Source organism: Leptinotarsa decemlineata, unplaced genomic scaffold (assembly GCF_025532065.1).
Source record: "Leptinotarsa decemlineata unplaced genomic scaffold, Ldec_3_MD MMD2_tig00000199_RagTag_RagTag, whole genome shotgun sequence".
NCBI lineage: Eukaryota > Metazoa > Arthropoda > Insecta > Coleoptera > Chrysomelidae > Leptinotarsa > Leptinotarsa decemlineata.
The window spans coordinates 13,125,935-13,145,323 of record NW_027412544.1 but is presented as its reverse complement, the minus strand read 5'-3'; the positions used below and the strand labels follow the sequence as shown (position 1 = coordinate 13,145,323).

The 19,389-nt window shown below is 36.8% G+C and overlaps 2 protein-coding genes across 5 annotated transcripts in view; both read left to right on the top strand.

Moving 5' to 3' along the window:
* Positions 1 to 19,389, top strand: part of LOC111507386 (neutral ceramidase) — a 394,484-nt gene that overhangs the window by 247,649 nt on the left and 127,446 nt on the right. The gene's annotated exons all lie outside the window — the stretch shown is intronic.
* LOC141481443 (uncharacterized) lies at positions 2,904 to 10,032 on the top strand. Of its 2 annotated transcripts, XM_074172965.1 has the most exons (3): positions 2,904 to 8,459; positions 8,660 to 9,143; positions 9,207 to 10,032. In XM_074172965.1, the coding sequence occupies exons 2-3, from the start codon at positions 8,713 to 8,715 to the stop codon at positions 9,916 to 9,918; spliced, it is 1,143 nt and encodes a 380-aa protein (XP_074029066.1). In that variant the 5' UTR covers positions 2,904 to 8,459; positions 8,660 to 8,712; the 3' UTR covers positions 9,919 to 10,032. The 2 variants fall into 2 exon arrangements, with proteins under 2 accessions (XP_074029066.1, XP_074029065.1); XM_074172964.1 differs by having other exon boundaries at positions 2,904 to 9,143.

The window sequence follows — 19,389 nt, the reverse complement described above, 5'->3', positions numbered from 1 at the left end:
AAAATTCACCAACAATGATTGGTTTAACAGAAATATCCATTATAGATATCCATATAGAATGTTTGGTTGTGAATCGTGGGAACAAATATCCTTGGCCCTTTCTTTTACAATAATCATTCAAATGGTGAAATTTATCTTAATTTTCTGTTCAATCAATTCGATGGCTACTGATGTCACTAAATATCCGCCATGAAATACAATATTCTCAACAGGACGGCGTTCCTCCCCATAATACAGCATTATTAAATGACCAGCTTGATCCCCAAATCTTATTTCTTTAGATTTTTTGCCTGGGGACAGAAGAAGAATAAAGTTTTTCCAACACCAAGTACAGATTTCGACCATATTATACTGAAAATAAAAGATGCATGTATTAGTATAACACCTCATTATGCTAGAAAACTGCCACAGAAATTGTCTGGACCGACAACTTATGTGCATTCAACAAAGAGGTCGTCAATTCGAGCATTTAATGTAAATTGCCATGTAGCTTCGATTTACCGTATTTTTTTCATTCTTCCCAAACGTTCATGATTAACGTAAATTGTTTTTCTCTTTGATTTTTGTCACTGATGATGGTGGTTATTTCGAATGAAACGCTTTGAAAATATCGAATGTGATATACCATTGGATTGTAAATATATCAGTTTATTAATATCTGTGATGAAAAAGACATGTCCGTTAAGAAAAAAGTTGATGGTTGACATGTTGACACGAAACGTTCAATCGAATATTTATTATTACATCGTCATAGTACACTTAGAATACAATAACATTTTCCTTTTCCAGTCACTGATCTTCATCGAATTTTTTGTAGACCAATTAGTCACGTGACATGACACCTTTTACGGTTAATTAGTAAAATTAAGTCGATGAATAAAGGAACAGCTATTTGCTTTCGAAAATCTACAGAAAAACTGAAAGTCTATGCTAAATCTCCTACATTGGAAATCATTTTGTTCTTTGTCATAACAACTGTTGATGAACAATTAGAATTTTTTTGTCTTCAGACCTGGGCTGCCTACAAAGAATGCACATTCTTGAAGATGCCTTCATCCGGGTATGTGTATATCTGTCCCGGAAAGATGTATGGAACTTTAGAAATACGGGGCGCCTTCTTGTCGTGGAAAGGATTGTCACGGTAATGCGGGGTTCAGCAGTAATGAATCTGCTTTTCCTAGCTGCTCATATATTAGGCAACACTCGCTTTGTTTACCGATACGCAAGGAACATTTTACAAATGTGAGGACTGTAGACAATTCATTGGTGGAGATCCAAATATATCTGTACGTACAGAGTGTGCAAACTGTCAGGAACTGACTCAAGTAATAAAAGACCTCAATGCCTTGGTCAAAGGATTACATGAAGAAATAAAAAGTCTGAAAAATGGGAAAAACTCAATGTGCACTGAAACTATAATCAATGAAATCTCCGAAAGACAACATAAAGAGAGTAATATTATCATTTATAAATTGCAGCAAGTTGATCCAGAGACAGATAAGAAAAGTACTATTGATATTATAGAGGCTATTGCACCTTCGATTAATACTGATAGAATAAAAACATTCAGAATAGGACGAAAGGAAGGTAGTAATATCTCTCCACTTAAAGTCGTTATGAACAATAGAGAAGACGTCAACTGCATCCTGAAAAACAAGTACAAACTAAAAGTCTTGAATATTAATGTTCAAATCAGCACCGATAAAACAATAATGCAACGTGAACACTTGAAAAAAGTAATTTCAGAAATGAATGAACGCAAACAAAAGGGCGAGGATAATCTTTATATAAAATATGTCCATGGCATTCCTACTATCGCTGTGTCAAAAAAGTAGAATGCAAAATAGGTGACTTAAATATTCGCTCCTTAAACAATTGTTTCGACACATTCAAAGATTGTGTTATAGAAAATAATATTTCTCTGATTGGGGTTACAGAAACTTAGATTACGCCTGGTACCGCTGACAACTTCTTTACAATTCCTAATTATAGTCTAGTACGATTGGACCGAGACGGAAGAGGAGGTGGAGTGTGTTTTTTCTTGAAACACCTCTACAAATACAAAATATATTACTCTTCTACTTCTCCTAGTGGACTGGAGCAGCTCTGGTTGATTGTGGATATGAACAAACAAAAAATTGCCGTCGGTGTTGTTTATCGTCCGCCAGGAACAAATGTTGAAAACGTCGTGCAAGATTTAGGGGAAATTCTGGAACGTGTTTATTTAGAAACTTCAGTGGTGATGTTAGTGGGTGACATTAACATCAACTTGTTAGCCCCCTATTCCAGATATGCTGAACTATTTTGCTCGCTCATTCCCAATTTCGATTTATGTCAAATTGTGAAAAATCCAACTCGAATCACTTCTACTTCTGAATCCCTCATCGATATAATCTGTGTAAGCTCGGATGTTGAGGTGCGGAATTCGAATACTCTGGACGTGAATGGTATGTCTGATCATATGTTGGTATGTTGTGACATAGATCTAGATGTGGCCGAAAAATGTGATAAATTGATTCTTTATAGAAATTTCAAATACTTTTTCACGTGATGCCAATAGCCTACCTTGGGGTCATATCATCAACTTGGATGAAATGAATGTCAAAGTAAATTTTCTCAATGACTGTATCCTATTTTTATTCGCTAAGCATGCCCCCGTTTGCTCAAGTAATAACAAATATAGAAGTCTTCCTTATATAACATACAACCTCAAACTAATGATGCGCATTAGAGATAGGGCCCATGCCAAATATTTGGAAAATAGAACACCTGCTAATAGGAAATATTATGTCGATTTACGTAATTACATCAATGATGCGTTGAAAAGAGAGAAAAAAACGTACATACAGTACGTTTTGAATAAAAACAAAAATAACAGTAGAATGATATGGAAAACAAGTAGTTGTTTACAGCTGATTCTCGGCCTCCCCCCACCACTATGACGTATTAATTGCTTTTTTTATTGGTTGTTGTTTGGTGAAGTTTTTTTTGTTGTGCAGTGAAGTCAAGGCGTTGTGACCTTGAAGTGTCTGGTGCATGGATCGTTCAGATTTTTTTTTCATATGAGATTTTGTGTGTTTATGTGTGTGTGTAGGAGAATGCACGGTACAGGGTTTCATCATGTGCTTGTTTGTCTATGTACAAACATACGTCTGCATACTTCGAAGATCCTCCAAGTAATAAATGCTCCATCGGTGTTAGGGCACCAAGTTAGTAGTGGAGTGACGTCACAGCAATAACCGTTCAACGGCTAGAGAGCGACATGTTCACTCCACGACGTGTGGCAGAGTAATGCGTATTCATCGGTCTGCCCTCACCTCTCCTGAAGCGATGAAGGTTCGCTCTAGCCCCGCTATCCATGGTGACACAACGGCAGCCGAGGACTGTTTGCCTAGCGTCTACCCTCTCCGAGACCGCAACGACCACTGCTTGCTCGTATATCGACATCTGTTATCGCATTCAGTTGGGAGGTAATCTTGGCGCATGTAGTTGAGAAGTGGGGTTGGCTATGACGTCTTGACGGGTCCTATCAGAGTGTATTTAAGAAGCGTACGAGTGTTGGCTATGTCAGTTTACATCAAGTGAGTTAGTGAGAACTATTATATAAAATGTATTCCTGTGACTGTGGTAAATCTTTCACTCGTAGTGATAATCTTCGTCGGCATCAGCTCCAGAGTTGCCAAGGAGGGCCTGCAGTGAAACGGGTGAGAGTGGATAATGCAACACCTATGTATACGTGCAATTGTTGTAATGTGACAATTCCTATGAGCCAAGTGAATTCTCACCGAAGAACCATGAGTCATAAAAATAATGCATGTGTTCAATTGTCTGACGGTGTTCAAATTATAACGAATGCATTCAATTGCCGCATTGCTACATACAGGGTGGAGAGTTCGATTGTAACCAGTGACTACATTTCATTTTTCAATAAGATTAGGCAGAAGGTCATTGAATTACTGGAATCAGCCATCAGGATCCATAAAAGCATCAAGGTGAATATGGAAGTTTTTGGGAATTATATTCTTCAGACTGATGATTCGAGGGACACGAAGTCATTTAATTCCCAAAATAAAATAGTGGACCAATCTTCAGATTTGAATGCTGTTTTTGATGGATTCCGTGATGTAATTGTGGCACAAACGACTGAGTTCCAGGATCGTGACTCAGGTATTTATTTTTTAAAAATTTCAATAAGATTGAATAGTAATATTTTTTTTTTTTTATAATTCAGGTTGGACTTGTGAAAAAATATTGTTTCTCGAGGTCAACATTAATAAATACAGTCCACTGGAAGGACGTTCATATGTGAAGCTGCCTCAATGTATTCAATGGAAGAAAGCTGTTGTGAATGTTCGTAATGAAGATCAATATTGTTTTGCTTGGGCTATAACATCAGCATTATATCCTGCAGATAGTCGAGTGTCCGAACTTACGTCATATCCACATTTTTCCACTGTTTTAGATGTCACAGGTATGGATTTTCCGGTTAAAGTTAATAATAAGAGTATCGAAATATTCGAAGATAGGAATGATATTTCAATTAATGTTTACGGTTTAGAGAGTACATTTGAGAAGGGTAAAATGAAGTATGAAGTGATTGGTCCATTGCGATACTCACAGAGAAGACTCCGGAGACATGTCAATTTGTTGTTTATAACTGATGACTCCGGTAATGGTCACTATTGTTGGATCAAAGATCTTTCAAGATTAGTTTCTAATCAACTATCAGCTCATAGACAGAAAAAATATTTTTGTGACGGATGTTTGATATATTTTTCTGATGAGAGATTGCTTTTACGTCATAATATGTATGATTGTAATCACATTAGTACCACAACACCAACTACTAATTTAAAGATCAATAAATATGGTAGAATGGTTGCGGAAAATAAACTAATGTTTGAAAACTTTGAGAGGCAAATGAGGGTGCCATTTGTAGTGTATGCTGATTTTGAATCAGTGCTTAAACCGATTCATGTGAATGAGCCAAATCCTGGAAGTTCATACACGATTAAAACATTCAAACATGCCCCATATTCATTTGCTTATTTGATAAAGTGTTCATATAATGATGATTTGACAAAATTTGTTACATATAGGGGTGTAGATGCAGCTCAGAAATTTGTGAGTAGCATTGAAGATGATTTGAAAGAGATACATGAAAATCATCTCAGAAACCCTAAACCAATGGATACACAAACTGTCGAAGAAGAAGAACAGTTTGTTGCAGCCAGAACTTGTGGTATATGTAATAAAGCATTTACTGATGGTGACGTCAAAGTAAGAGATCATTGTCATGTCACAGGAAAGAAAAGATCACATGCCGCTCACTCGAAATGTAATTTAAATTTCAAAATACCAAACTTCATACCTATCATTTTTCATAATTTAAGTGGTTATGATTGTCATTTATTCATAAAAGAATTGTATAGGAATAAAGAGAAAGTTGATGTTATCCCGCAAACTAAAGAGAAATATATATCTTTCACGAAGCATCTCTTTACACACAGCTATACCGATAAAGATGGTGTGGTTAGGAAGAATTATCTCAAAATGAGATTTATCGATAGTTATAAATTTATGACTAATTCGTTGGAGAAGTTGGGTGCAAACTTGACCTCCGATCAATGTTTGGAGATGCACAAACATTTCCCACAAATTGAGAAATTCAATTTGATGAGACAGAAAGGTGTATTTCCATATAGTTTTGTTGATGACATTGACAAATTGAATTATCCATTACTTCCGACAAAAAATCAGTTTTATGACACACTCAATTGTGAACATATATCGGAAACTGATTATGATAGGGCTAGAAAAGTTTGGAATTTATTCGAGTGTCAGAATTTGGGGGAATACTCTGATTTGTATTTGAAGTCGGATGTATTGCTACTATGTGATATTTTTGAAAACTTCCGCACCACAAGTTTAGAGATATATAACTTAGATCCGGCACAATATTACACTGCACCTGGATTATCATGGGATGCCATGTTGAAGTTCACTAATGTTGAATTGGAATTACTAACTGACATTGATATGATTCACTTTTTTCAAAAAGGTATACGAGGTGGAATTAGTCAATGTAGCGAGAGGAAACATATAGCAAATAATAGATTTTTACCCAATTATAATCCCAACGAACCTTCCACATTCATTACATATTTAGATGCAACAAATCTATACGGTCACAGTATGTCACAACCTCTACCAACAAGTGAATTTACATGGTTGACACCAAATGAAATTCTTAATCTCGATGTGATGGATGTGAGTACTGATAGTCCGTATGGGTATGTATTTGAAGTGGACATTCATTATCCACAAGAGTTGCATGATAAACATTCTGACCTTCCATTTTTAGTCGAAAAAATAATACCACCTCGTACACAATCGAAAATTCCCAAATTAATTCCAAATTTGAATGATAAAAGAAAATATATTGTTCATTATAGGAATCTACAGCAAGCTGTCAAAAATGGATTGATTGTAATGAATACACATAGAGTATTGAAATTCAAACAATCATGCTGGATGAAACCCTATATAGATCTTAATACTGAAATGCGTAATAGGTCTAACAACAAATCTGTTAAAGATTTCTATAAACTAATGAATAATGCGGTGTATGGAAAGACAATGGAGAATGTAGATAATCGAATTGATGTTAGACTCGTTACACATTGGGAAAATATAAAGAAAAATATAGGTGCCAGCACTCTCATAGCCAAACCAAATTTCAAAAATTGTTCAATTTTCACTGATAATTTCGTTGCCATTCAATTGGGTAGAGTGAAGGTTCATTACGATAAACCATTATATTTGGGATTTTCCATATTAGAATTATCTAAAACAGTCATGTATGACTTTTTCTATGGATGCATCAAACAACACTTTGATGAAAATGTCTCTTTACTTTACACAGATACCGACTCGCTCATTCTTAAAGTAAACACAGAAAATTTTTATGAATTCATAAAAACTAACATAAGTAGATTTGATACATCCAATTACAGTATAGTTAACCAATTCAATATTCCAGTAACAAGTTCAGTCTTGGGTAACTTCAAAGATGAATTTCCAAATGATCCAATCATGAGTTTTTATGGTACAGGTGCTAAAGCATATTATGTGAAATCTGTTGATGGTGAATTTAAGAAAGCCAAAGGGGTTAAACGATCTGTAATAAAGAATGAATTGACATGCGAAGATTATCAAAAAATCGTCGAACAAGGTGGTATGATATTCAGAAAGATGAATTCATTTAGAAGCGTGTTACATGATATGTATACTGAATTAAAAAATAAAGTTGCATTATCATATCACGATGATAAACGATTTATCATTCCGAATACTACCCACACTCTTCCTTGGGGTCATAATGATATTGAATTTTATGAAAACGATCCAAATGAGAACATTCGTTGGATAAGTAATATTATTCAACAATCACAATCTCAGGAGACTCCATTGGATCAATTGATTAATTTATTATCTGCCGAGATCAATGATTGAAATATCATTCAATATCTTCAAAACCGGAAAATTCAATATTGATATTTATGTAGCCATTTATAATTAATAATATATGATAGAAGTAATGTGATATTAATGTATTATGTATGTATGTATATGTATTACTGTAATGAATATAAAATGATTAAAATTTTATTTGTATTATTTCTATTTCCCTAATCAATTACTGCAATATATAGTATAATGTAAATGACAGAAATATCAGTTTGAAGAGAATCATCGTAGAGTGCACAATGTCTAAAACAATCGATAAGTTTGGTAGAAAAAGAAAATGGGGTGGTAATGTCATTCGAGGTCCTCCTGGGAATGGTTTTAAATTAACAAAAGATGGTCATTATGACATGCAAAGGAAAATATTGAAAAATACAAGTGAACCAATTGACAAGAGTGATTGTGTAACTGTATCATATCTTGAGGGGGAAATTAATGGAGCAAAGGAAGTTATACTTCTAGCCCTACAAGCTGCAATACAATCCACAATAGGCAATATTGCTCGGGACGCCCGGCAAGCATTTAACGATAAAATTGCAGAGGCTCGGATAACTTTCACTCGTAAATTTGACAAACTTACAAGTGATGTAGACATAAAAATCTCTGACATAACAGCGTCTACAAATAAAAAATTTGATGCTATGTCAAACATAACAGGGACTACAATGAAAAAGTATGATGTACTGGAACAGAGAGTTGAAGTATTGGAGAAAAACCATAAAGAAGTTTTGGAGAGAAACTATAAAGTCAGGCCATCATCATCAGGTGGACTGGGATATCCAGGACTGAACATTAATCCAAATCATAGAATAATACAACCAAAACCAAAACCAACTGATGATGTATTAATGGAACCAACATGGTGAATGTATTCCCTCGTTAGGTTAGGTTAATAGCTACGTTAGGTTAGCTGCATACTTACGTTAGGTTAGGTGTTAGGTTAGTATTCCCTCGTTAGGTTAGGTTAATAGTTACTGTAGGTTAGGTTAGGTTAGGTTAGGTTAGGTTAGGTTAGGTTAGGTTAGGTTAGGTGTTCGGTTGCATAGCGGTAGGTTAGCGTACTAGGTTAGGTTACGTTAATACATACGATAGGTTAGGTGTTCGGTTGCATAGCGGTAGGTTAGCGTACTAGGTTAGGTTACGTTAATACGTTAATACGTTAGGTTAGGTGTTCGGTTGCATATTATGTTACGAACGCGCGCGCGAAGAGGGCGTAGATGTCTCTCCAGATGTCCCGCCTACCTGGGGCCGGAGGCCCCACCCACCTGGGCGGAGCCCAGGCAGTGGGCGGGGCCCGTTAGGGCCACGCCCCCCCCCCCCCCCCCCCGTCGCCACCAACTTTTCGGATACCCCGCCCCTTTCCGAAGCCCCGCCCCCTTTCCGAAGCCCCGCCCCTCCCCTCCCCGAAGCCCCGCCCCCCCGACTCCCAACATTTGCGCATGTACACCCCTACCCTCATCGCGCATGTGCGCTCCCACCATTTTCCCACCGCTCACGCATCGAAGTCGATACCCTCCGGAGAGCACTCCACAACATTCAGTTCGAGAAGTCATCTCATCGAGAGCAGTCCACTCCACAACAAGGCAGTACGTTCCAACGACCAACTTGATATTTGAGTAAGTAAATTAGGAATGTTATTTTTTATATCAACTAACTTTGTATTATTTCTTCTTTTTCAGAATGGCAACCAATACACAGGAGGTGAATAATGCTGTGGCGTCTATTCTGCCGGTGTCCGCTGACCAGGAGGAGGCAGCATCTTCGAGAGCGGTGACGGTTGACCAGCCAACCACTTCGCGTTCGCGAGTTAGGTGCAGATCTTCTAGCCCTGACTTATTCGAGGAGGAGGAGGAAGTCAGGGCTGTGAAGAAGGTTTGCCAACGACCTGCAGCAAAGGTTGGTCCTATTTCAAAGTACCGAGCTACTTGCAATAGGACTAATCCTTATGCAGGTAGTTTTTCGACCTCTCGTAAGAGGGCCTCCACACCAGCAGCAGCACCAGCAGCAGTGGAAATTCCGAGGAGTCCTTCTCCGGAGTTGGTGATATTGTCGCCGTTGGTGACGCGACTACCACCGCTGCCAGCGACACCGGCGGATCCTGAGGTGTTGGTGCCACAGCCTATCGGAGAGGTTAGTGAAAAGATGAGTGTTTTTCTGCAGAGATGCAAGAAAGCAGAACGAGCTGCCCGATCTAGCGAGGCCGAGTTGGTTACCATGAAGCGACAAATGGCTGAAATGGATAACCGACGGAGGGAACTCCAAAAGGAAATGGCCGAAATAGATCGGAATTATGCATCTCTGCAGGAAAGGTGTAAAGCAAAGACCTCTTCGATAGAGCTGTACAAAAAAGTAGTGACAGTTATGGACACTCTTTTTGTAGATGAAGTGTAAATGTAAGATTAGTTTTAGGTTAGTTAGGAGTATTTAATTATGGTAGTTTTAAGTTTATATTTGTTAAGTTTATATTGAATAAAGGAAAAGGAAGTGAAATAAAGGGTGTACACTGTTTTTTGGTTTGGTACACATTGAACAATGCGATGGTTGGAGCATTTTTCTTCACTTCCTCTTATTATCATTATTATTTTTTTATTTCAATTCCAAGTTCTTCTAGACAAATACCTCACATCAATTTTTGTGTTCTCTAATCACTTGTAAATAATTTCATGTGAAGAAAATTTAAAAAATAAAAAAATAGACATGTTTCATAGTGAAATCGACAAGTATATTTCATTTGTATTTTATCCATTCAAGTATCTCTTTCATTGAATATGTCTTATGTCACTTTGCAATTTACCCCTACTCATTGAATATGTCTTATGTCACACTACAATTTACCCCTACTCAATGTTCCACTCCTCTCCCACTCCCTCTCGAAAGTATAAAAGTAGAAATCATCTGATGAAACATTCAGTTGATCAGCTAGCATCGAGATGGAACCCGATTCAACCTCCGAACCCTATAGCTGCCCGGATCAGGGGTACAACTTCAATTACTGGGATAACAGCCAGGTACAGGTTGTCTCTTCCACCACGGAACCCCACAGTCCGCCATACGAATACCGGGATCACGACATCAGGATGCAAGTTCAGCATGTCACTGGCAGTGACGAAGGACACTTGGATGACTCGGAATATCCAGATCCTGACGGATGGTGGGACCCTGCTTATGATGACATTGTCCCAATGAGTAGCGACGACGACGATGATGACGACGACGACTCTGGTGATGATGCTGATGACGAGCTTGACGTTAGACGTCCTCCACCATCCCCTATCCTCATCGAGGATAGTCCTCCGCCATCCCCAATCCTAATCGATGATGATGTCCTCAATTCCGATGATGACATATAATCATCTACTCGTCCATCATTTCCTTTCCTTTCCTTCCACGGAGTACACACTTTTTGGTTGGTGTACACGAGGCACTGCGAGGCTGGGGCAGTGTCTTCCTCCCTTCCTCTCCCTCTTATTAGTTTTTTTTCCATAATAATCACTAGAATTTCTCCTAATAATCGCTCAGAGTTTCATTCTTGATGTTTTCGAATCTCAAACACTGTTCTACATTTCACCCCCTCCATTTCATTTCTTCCAATATAAATATAGCAACAATCCCAGTTCTATATCATTCTTCCACAATGTCGAGTACAGGACCCATCCAAGTACATGAAATAGATTCAACGTCTGATCATTTGAGTACAACCTTCGCTCAATTTCTGCAGCGAATCTATGATCTTCCTGATGATTTCGCAGAACGAGTGGAACAAGGTATTCAGGACGACATAGATGCTGTTGACGATAATAATGCGGATGATGTGATTAGTATATCATCTGATTCAGCTGATTATGACGACGACGACATCATGAGTATATCATCTGATTCAGATGACTACTATGAGGATGATATCATTAGTATATCATCTGATTCAGATGACGATACCATAATTATTGTTTCTGATGATGAGGAGCGTTAGTCCATATCATTGCATGGATTAATAAAAAAATAACAGCCCTTTTCAGGGCTACAATTAAAGACTGAAACAATAAAAAAAATAGCTCTTTTCAGAGCTACCATTATACTTTCAAACAGAAACAGATTCATACCATTGTTAACATTATGTTAACATTATAATCTCAAACGAAATATATGTATGTGAAAGTATTCATCATTATATGCATATGAATGATTGACAAATGCCAACTTCAACTTTCATTTAAAGTAGTACTCATCATATGCATAGATATTCAATGACTATCAAATTCCAAATTTCGACTTTTCAGTCAAAGTAGTAATTTATTTGTCATATAATGTATAGATATTCAAAGACTAACAAATTTCCAACTTAGACTTTTATTAATCAAAGTATTCATTTGTCACATAATCTATGAATACTAATACAACTAACTACTGTTTGTGTGAATAATGTAGCCCTGAAAAGGGCTGTTGTTTTTTTTTTTGACCAGTAGGTCCACGGTTATTGTGCCACAGGTTGGACATTATTACATATAATACATGTAGATACTCGGGTGAAGTTTGTTAGTGGCCTCTCGCAAGCTTCACACCAATTCTGTCCCATTTCCATAATTGAGACAGTGTTGTGGGTGTTGACATGGGCATACCACCCTCCATTATTGTTTCTATGCGAATAAAACCGAAAGCAGCACCAACATAGTTTTTTGTTCTCTCCATCTATTGTGCTGATCAATACGTATGCATCCAATGCACAATACAAATCCAAGGGATCTTCCAGTGTCTCACTGACATTGAGTGTTCGCATACCGATCCTCATAGCACCATCACCTTCAGTTGTGTCAGCTTCTATCCCTTCATCATCTCCTTCTTCATCCATGACCCTCTCAAACTCCATCACGTCATCATCTTCGTCGCTTTGGTTGGCCTCGTTTTCAACTTCGTCTATCTCATCTTCATCGACTCCAACATCTTCTGCTTCAACTATTACTTCCTCTAGCGGAACATTGACATCCTCATCATCTGATTCGTCTATCCAATTGTTTTCATCAACAGCAGCTATTCTATTTAATGCAGCATTTATTTTTGCAGAATTCATCTTGTTGTTGTTTGCTCACAGTTGTAGAGAGTGAATGAATGAACTCTAGGTTTGCAAGTCAACTTATATAGGAGGTGATGCGACTCCCACTTGACTCGTTTAGAGTGGAATAGTAGGAGAAGTTATCCCACTATACTTCCACATGATGTTGATTTGTATAAATAGAGATCGTAGGTATAGGAGAGAGCATTCAGAGTTTCTGTAAGTCATCTCTTTATATTTCTAATCGAATTAGTAAAATGCCGTTTCCAAAAGAGTGGAATGAAAAACCAAAAGTGTGTGTCTACCCAATGATGATTGCAGGGGCTATTGTGTGCTACTTTTGTCAAATAAGTAGACCTAAGGATTCAATCAATCCATGTACTGGTATGTGTAGTGATTGCGTGTTGCGGATTCAACTATCGCCTCCTTCTCATCCACCGAAGCGAACAAAATCGGATTATCGTCAACAACAGTTACAGTGTCTGAAGTGTTCCGAACCTATAATATTTAACAATATAGGTATCTGTAGAAATATTTGTGGTATCTGTGCTGCCGTTCCAACTCCACTGCAACGTTGTTTGCGTTGTGATACATATTCCATGAATTGTTGGAATCATGTATGCAATGCATGTAGAAGTACTTGGGATCTGTGTGAGAAGGTTGGTCAACTCTACCCCAATAGGAGAATCCATTTTTTTCAATGTTGGTGTTTGACGCACGAGCAACAACTATTGAGGAATAGAGTCAAAGAACGTTCCACATCCACAGAGACATATTAACATTTTTCATTTTTTATTATCGTTATTGTCCTCTATTATTAATAAATATATATATATTTTGAATTTATTTGTATTATTTTCTAACATTTAAAAATACATGCATGCAACACAAAGTTTTCCTCTTAAATGACAAAGATTGTTACATGCGTGAATAGTTTAGTGAGAGAGCGCATGTGCCAGTTGATGAAAGAGCGCATGCGCTAGTTTATTTTCTTCTATAAATGGTGAGGTCTCAGTAACATCATCACCTTTCCTATCCACATTCTATTGCTATCACATATCATTCCTCAGACCTTAATAATCATGAGCTCTATGCCGCTATTGATTGCTGAAGATGGTTCACCACTTGTTGATATCGATCAGACTGATTTTGAAAATATTCCAGTATTACATTTATCGAGTCAAGATTCGATAAATGATTTTGATATTAACGACTTCGTTAACTTTGCAGATGTGCCAGAACCAAATGAGCAAATTATTATTGAAAATCCGATCGTTTCGCAATTATCATCACTCAAACACTCTTCATCTACCCTTCCTCTTGGTGTTGATAAGAAATCTAGAACAATCAAGAGGAAGGTTACTAAGGCATCTTCATCGATTGTCACTGACTTTAAAGAAAAGAAAGAATCCAAAAGTGTTGTGCGACAGAAAAAACCCGCAACGAAAAGTGACAGATCGAAGAGGAAGCCAAAAGGTACTCCTAAAGAAATGAAGAGTGATTTGAAAGCTGAACCGCTATCTTCTTTCAGCCCCCTCCATCGGTTTGGGGAAATGAAAAGGAAAGCAAAATGCCGTCTTGTAAAGGCACAGATGACTATTGCTGAACTTGAAAAGAGTGAGCGAGCTATTAATGCTAATAATGAAACTCTTGAAGCATTAGATGCCAAGATTGCATTAGCGAAGGTTGAATTGGCTAGAATGTCTAAAGATGCTGATGAACTCCGTTCAAAAATTGGTAAAGATAAGCAATTCCATCAACGTTCGAGAATGCAAGCTCAGGCTGAGCTTGAGGAGTCGACTAAGCTTTATGAGACAGCATTATCAGTGAGAGATAATTGGCAAAAAGAGTTGGATACTGCATTTCAAAGTGACGGCGATTAGTTTTGGGAATGATAATGTGTTTTCAATATCGTGAGTTGAAAAATATAAGCGGGAATGGAGTATACAATTAATTTGGTTTGGTATACACAGAACATTGCGAATGGCTGGGGCAATGTTTACCGCTGCAATATTTTTCAGTTCACATACTTATAATTGAAATGAAAACAATAATGAACTTTAATATTACTTTATTCATAAAAGTCACTATTATATACATTTAAACCATATTTGATTCATCAATCCAAGAATTTTGTTCGCTAGGAAGGCCTAACCACTTTACATATACTTTATTTTTTCTTCTCTTCAACACCTTCTCAATCAGATATACGTCAGGATTCTCGGTTCGTAATAACTCTTCTTCGTAAAAACATCCTCTAATCGGCTGTTCATTCATATCTTCAAGATTATAAGTCGTTGGGATGGTTTTATTAATTTTAACAATCTTGAATAGCTCCGTGGTAAAATTCGCAGTGTAAGACTTTTCAAAAATATGTTTGTATTTACTTATACGTACAATATCATTTAATTGGAATTTGGGTTTACTTTGTCTTCCTCCAATTCCATTGATACCCTTGAATTTTAATTTTGTTGTTGAATCAACATTGATGGGTGCCATACCTATTGTACGATGAACTTTATTATTATATCTACTAGTTATAATTGGAAGAATATCAAGCCATTTGTGGTGACCTCTCATCGAAAATTCCTTGTAGAGCCATGCCTTTATTGTACGAATCACTCTTTCTGCTATAGCTGCCTTCTTTGTGCTAAATGTTGAATAATGATTGATATTATATTCTCGCATGAGAGATGAGAAGCTTTTATTGAAAAATTCTTTCCCTTGATCGCTTTGTATGTGTTTGGGGGAGTATTTGGCTTCTTTCAGTACATGTTTCATTGCATTAGTTACTGTACTACCTGTTTTATCTTTAACTGCTACAGTCCACAGATATTTGGAGTAACAATCTATCACTACAAGTATATATCGGTATCCTTCATTACTTTTTGCATAAGGTTGCAGTTCAGCTAAATCTATTTGCCATAGATCTGCAAAACCTTTGATGGTGGTTATTCTTCTACGAAAATTACGTCTTGCAGGTTTATGTAATTCATTAACAACTTGTCGTTTGACATCACTTATTTCATTAGTCATTCTATTTCAATATGATTAAAGAGAAAAGGTGATAATGTTACTGCATTGAATGATGATGTGACAGTGATCATTACATGTGAATATGTTAATATATTATACCTTCTTCACGTAATTCTTCAATTATTGAAATTATTTCATTATCATGTCCGGTATGTCCGGCTGACTTTGAAGCTACCAATAGTCGTAGGCGAGCAACTAACTCTTTCGGTGAATTCCAGTACACATAATTCACAGGTTTAGAATTATATATTTTCTCCATTTTCACTCGTTTGAGTGCTCCACCAATTTTACTTCTACTTCTTATTGGATATTGTCGTGAGTCTAATAGAGGTTTGATAACTTCACGAAATTTTTTAGAATTTGTATTTTTAAAACCATTCTTCAGATGATATTGTTTATATGGAGCATTCGTTATTTTCAATATTTTGGAATATACTTGACGAGTTTCTTCATTATCAACATCTTGTGGATTCTTCAAAAAAATCATATCATACAATTCTGGACTACCTGCGCATTCATATTTTTTCACTTTATTAGCATCCCAAAATGAAATGTTTCCATCTTTGAAATTTACCACTAGACTTCCCATTTTCAGCTTTTGTGTAATTGGATCCATACGTACGCCAAATGTTCCATCATATGCTGGATTTCTAGATTTTATATTATTCAAATGTTTCATCAAAACATCTTCACCACTTTCATTCATAACAGGTGAGATGTCAGGATCCGAGGAATCGATGTGGGACGATGATGGTGTTTCGAATAGAGTTGTTCTCATATCGTCTTGAAGTGTGCTCGTGTCACTATTCACAGATGATACACTACCAAAAGATTGTTTTCTTCCTATTGGAGTACTCATGGGATAATTTGAAGTAGATTGAACAGTTCCATGATTTGGTGATAACACTGGTGATTTAGAAGTAGCGTTTGATGATAAAACATTCAATGGTTTCATTATGGGCTCATATAATCTTTCAAGTGTCGTACGATTTTCAATATTATCATTCTTGATAGAGTTGAATTTCTGCCTGACAGCTTCTGTTGTCTCTACTAGTTGACGTTTCAAATTTATTTCATTGTTTTTATTTTCAGGATCTTTTTTTGTATTCATAATGCCCTTTTTTTTGAATTAAAGCTTAATTCGTTGGTGAAGTGACCACTACAATATTCAGTGATCGAATAAGTTCCAAAAACAAGATCATGGGTATATAAAACTATCGAATCCTTTGCGATATCTACCTTCATCTATTTTTCTATCCTTATCAATGACTAGAAATCCATATTGGTCCTCCCAGCATTTAACACACATCAATTGGAATTGTTTGAATGTTACATCGGGTGAAACATGATCTGAATAAATGTGATGTAAATTCGTCTCATCTTGTTTGAACATTATAATGAAATTGGTATTGTCACGCACTAACTGTTTGGGTACCCGTGAATATGTCTGTGCTAGATAAAAACAATCAACATCCTTATGACGTCCCATACAGAAATATGATCTAATAATATCTTGCTTTTCACATATTACATCATCGAAAATGAAAACAGAATTAGGCTTAGCGTCGGAGGGTTCCACTATTTCTGCATTATTGCTGAATGTATAAAAACCTAATCCTTTTATAGGTTCCAAAACACTTCGCAAGTACTGATATTTAGGTTGATTGAGTGATTTCGAATAGAGATACACATTTCTAAATCTCAGTCCTTGTGGATGTGTTAATAGTGATATCATTGCATTCGTCTTTCCACAATTTGAAGGTCCTATAATGAGTCCTCGAACTGATGATGGAAGTAGTGGACCATGTCTGAATACCCTTTGTCCATTCAATCCACAACCAAATTTCTCATCTAGATTATCTACAGCAAACTTTTCTTTCTGTTTTACAATGCGCATCGTGCCGTGGTTGGAGACTATATAAATGTTATTAGCTTATTCATTTCAATGTGTACCATCAAACGATACGGACGTATTGAAAGTGATCGTAAAATTAAAAGAGGTTGTGGTTTTGTTAATGATTTAATAAACAAACTTCCTTTCGAATTACATCTACCGGAGGTTATCAATACTGTGGACCGGGTACAAAATTGAAACAACGTTTAGCTCGTAACGACCCTGGAATCAATAAATTAGATATTGAATGCAAAAAACACGATATTCAATATTCTAAGCATCCATCCGATCTTGCAGCAAGACATTTAGCCGACAAAGAACTTGAATACAGCGCTTGGGATAGGGTTAAATCGAAGGACGCGAGTATTGGGGAAAGAGCAGCTGCATTACTTGTCACCAACATTATGAAAGCGAAAAGACATATGGGCATGGGTTGTAGTACCAATAAGAAAAAATGTAAGAGGAAACAAACGAAGAAAAATAAAATTAAAAAAGTTGCATTTGGTGCTGGGATAGTCCATAAAGTGCGAAATGTATTGAAGAAAGCTGGTGGGAATCAATTTGTGACGAATAATAGCAAAAAAGCTATCACTGTGGCATTGCAGGCGGCACGTAAATACCTTAAAGCTGCCGGTGGAAAGAAGAAAATCCGCACACCACGCATAATTCCTGTTCCCAAGATCGGTGGACTTTTACCATTGATACCAATTTTTGCTGGACTATCCGCACTAGGAAGTTTGGCGGGAGCTGCTGCTGGTATTACCAAGGCCGTGAATTCGGCAAAAGCCAGCAGAGCGGCTTTAATGGAAGCCAATCGTCACAATAAAACCATGGAGGCTGTAGCATTAGGCAAACGCGGAAGTGGAATATATCTCAAACCATACCGTAAAGGTTTAGGACTATATTTAAAACCATACAAAGCCACAAACAAAACAAAAAACTAATTGAACCCCTACCTCAGAGGCCTCTTACTGATCTCGATCTCAGTTATTATGCACAAAAAATGAAAATTCCACATTTTCGTGGTGTTTTTATGCGTGATAGATTACCATCTTCAGGTCCAAAACAAAACGAGACAGCTATTGTTAATTTAGATGGAATAAGTGGACCAGGAACACATTGGGTGGCATATAAAAAATGTGGGAAAGAAGTCACATATTTCGATAGTTTTGGAGATCTACCCCCACCATTGGAATTGACTCGATTCTTTCGAAAATGTTCGAATGTAAAAATCAAATATAACTATGATCGACAACAGAAATTTAATACAGTTCTCTGTGGTCACTTGTGCTTGCAGTTTCTCTCTAAATAATTTTCCAAATAAAAATGGATTCAACACCAAAACTGGATCGGGAGGCTATCAAGGGAATGGGGTTTTCACTTAGAATGTTTTCAAAATATGGTACCTTGAAAAAAATGGATAAAGTGATGCTTGCAAATATGCCTAAGGAAGTGATACTTGCATGTGTTGCACATGAGATTGCATATGTTTGGGAAAAGTTGCCTAAGCATCTGCAAGATGACATCGATATAATGAAACATAGATATTGTTATGAGCACCACCACCACGATCAAAATTCAGAATCGGATGTTAATGACGGTCCTATACCTCGGAAATCTATGTGTTGTATTTGTAATATAGAGGATGTGAATATTGGTATCAATAAAAATGATACTTATTACAATACAACACCTTCCAAAAAGTGTAAATTGTCTCAAATGTGCTGTTGCTGTGTACAATAATAAATTGAAATGTGTTTCAAAATATTCATCAGTCATGTCACGAAAGTTCGAGCTACAAGCTGTCGGGACAAGTGTCTTGAGTGCGGATTTTTTTCCACCAATTGAATTGGATAGGAACAGTCGTTATGGATTAGGACTTTTG

Coding starts and splice junctions, on each gene's coding strand:
- LOC141481443 (XM_074172965.1), top strand. CDS start 8,713: ATGTTACGAACGCGCGCGCGAAGAGGGCGTAGATGTCTCTCCAGATGT. Junction 9,144..9,206: donor ACGACCAACTTGATATTTGA/GTAAGTAAATTA, acceptor CTTCTTTTTCAG/AATGGCAACCAATACACAGG.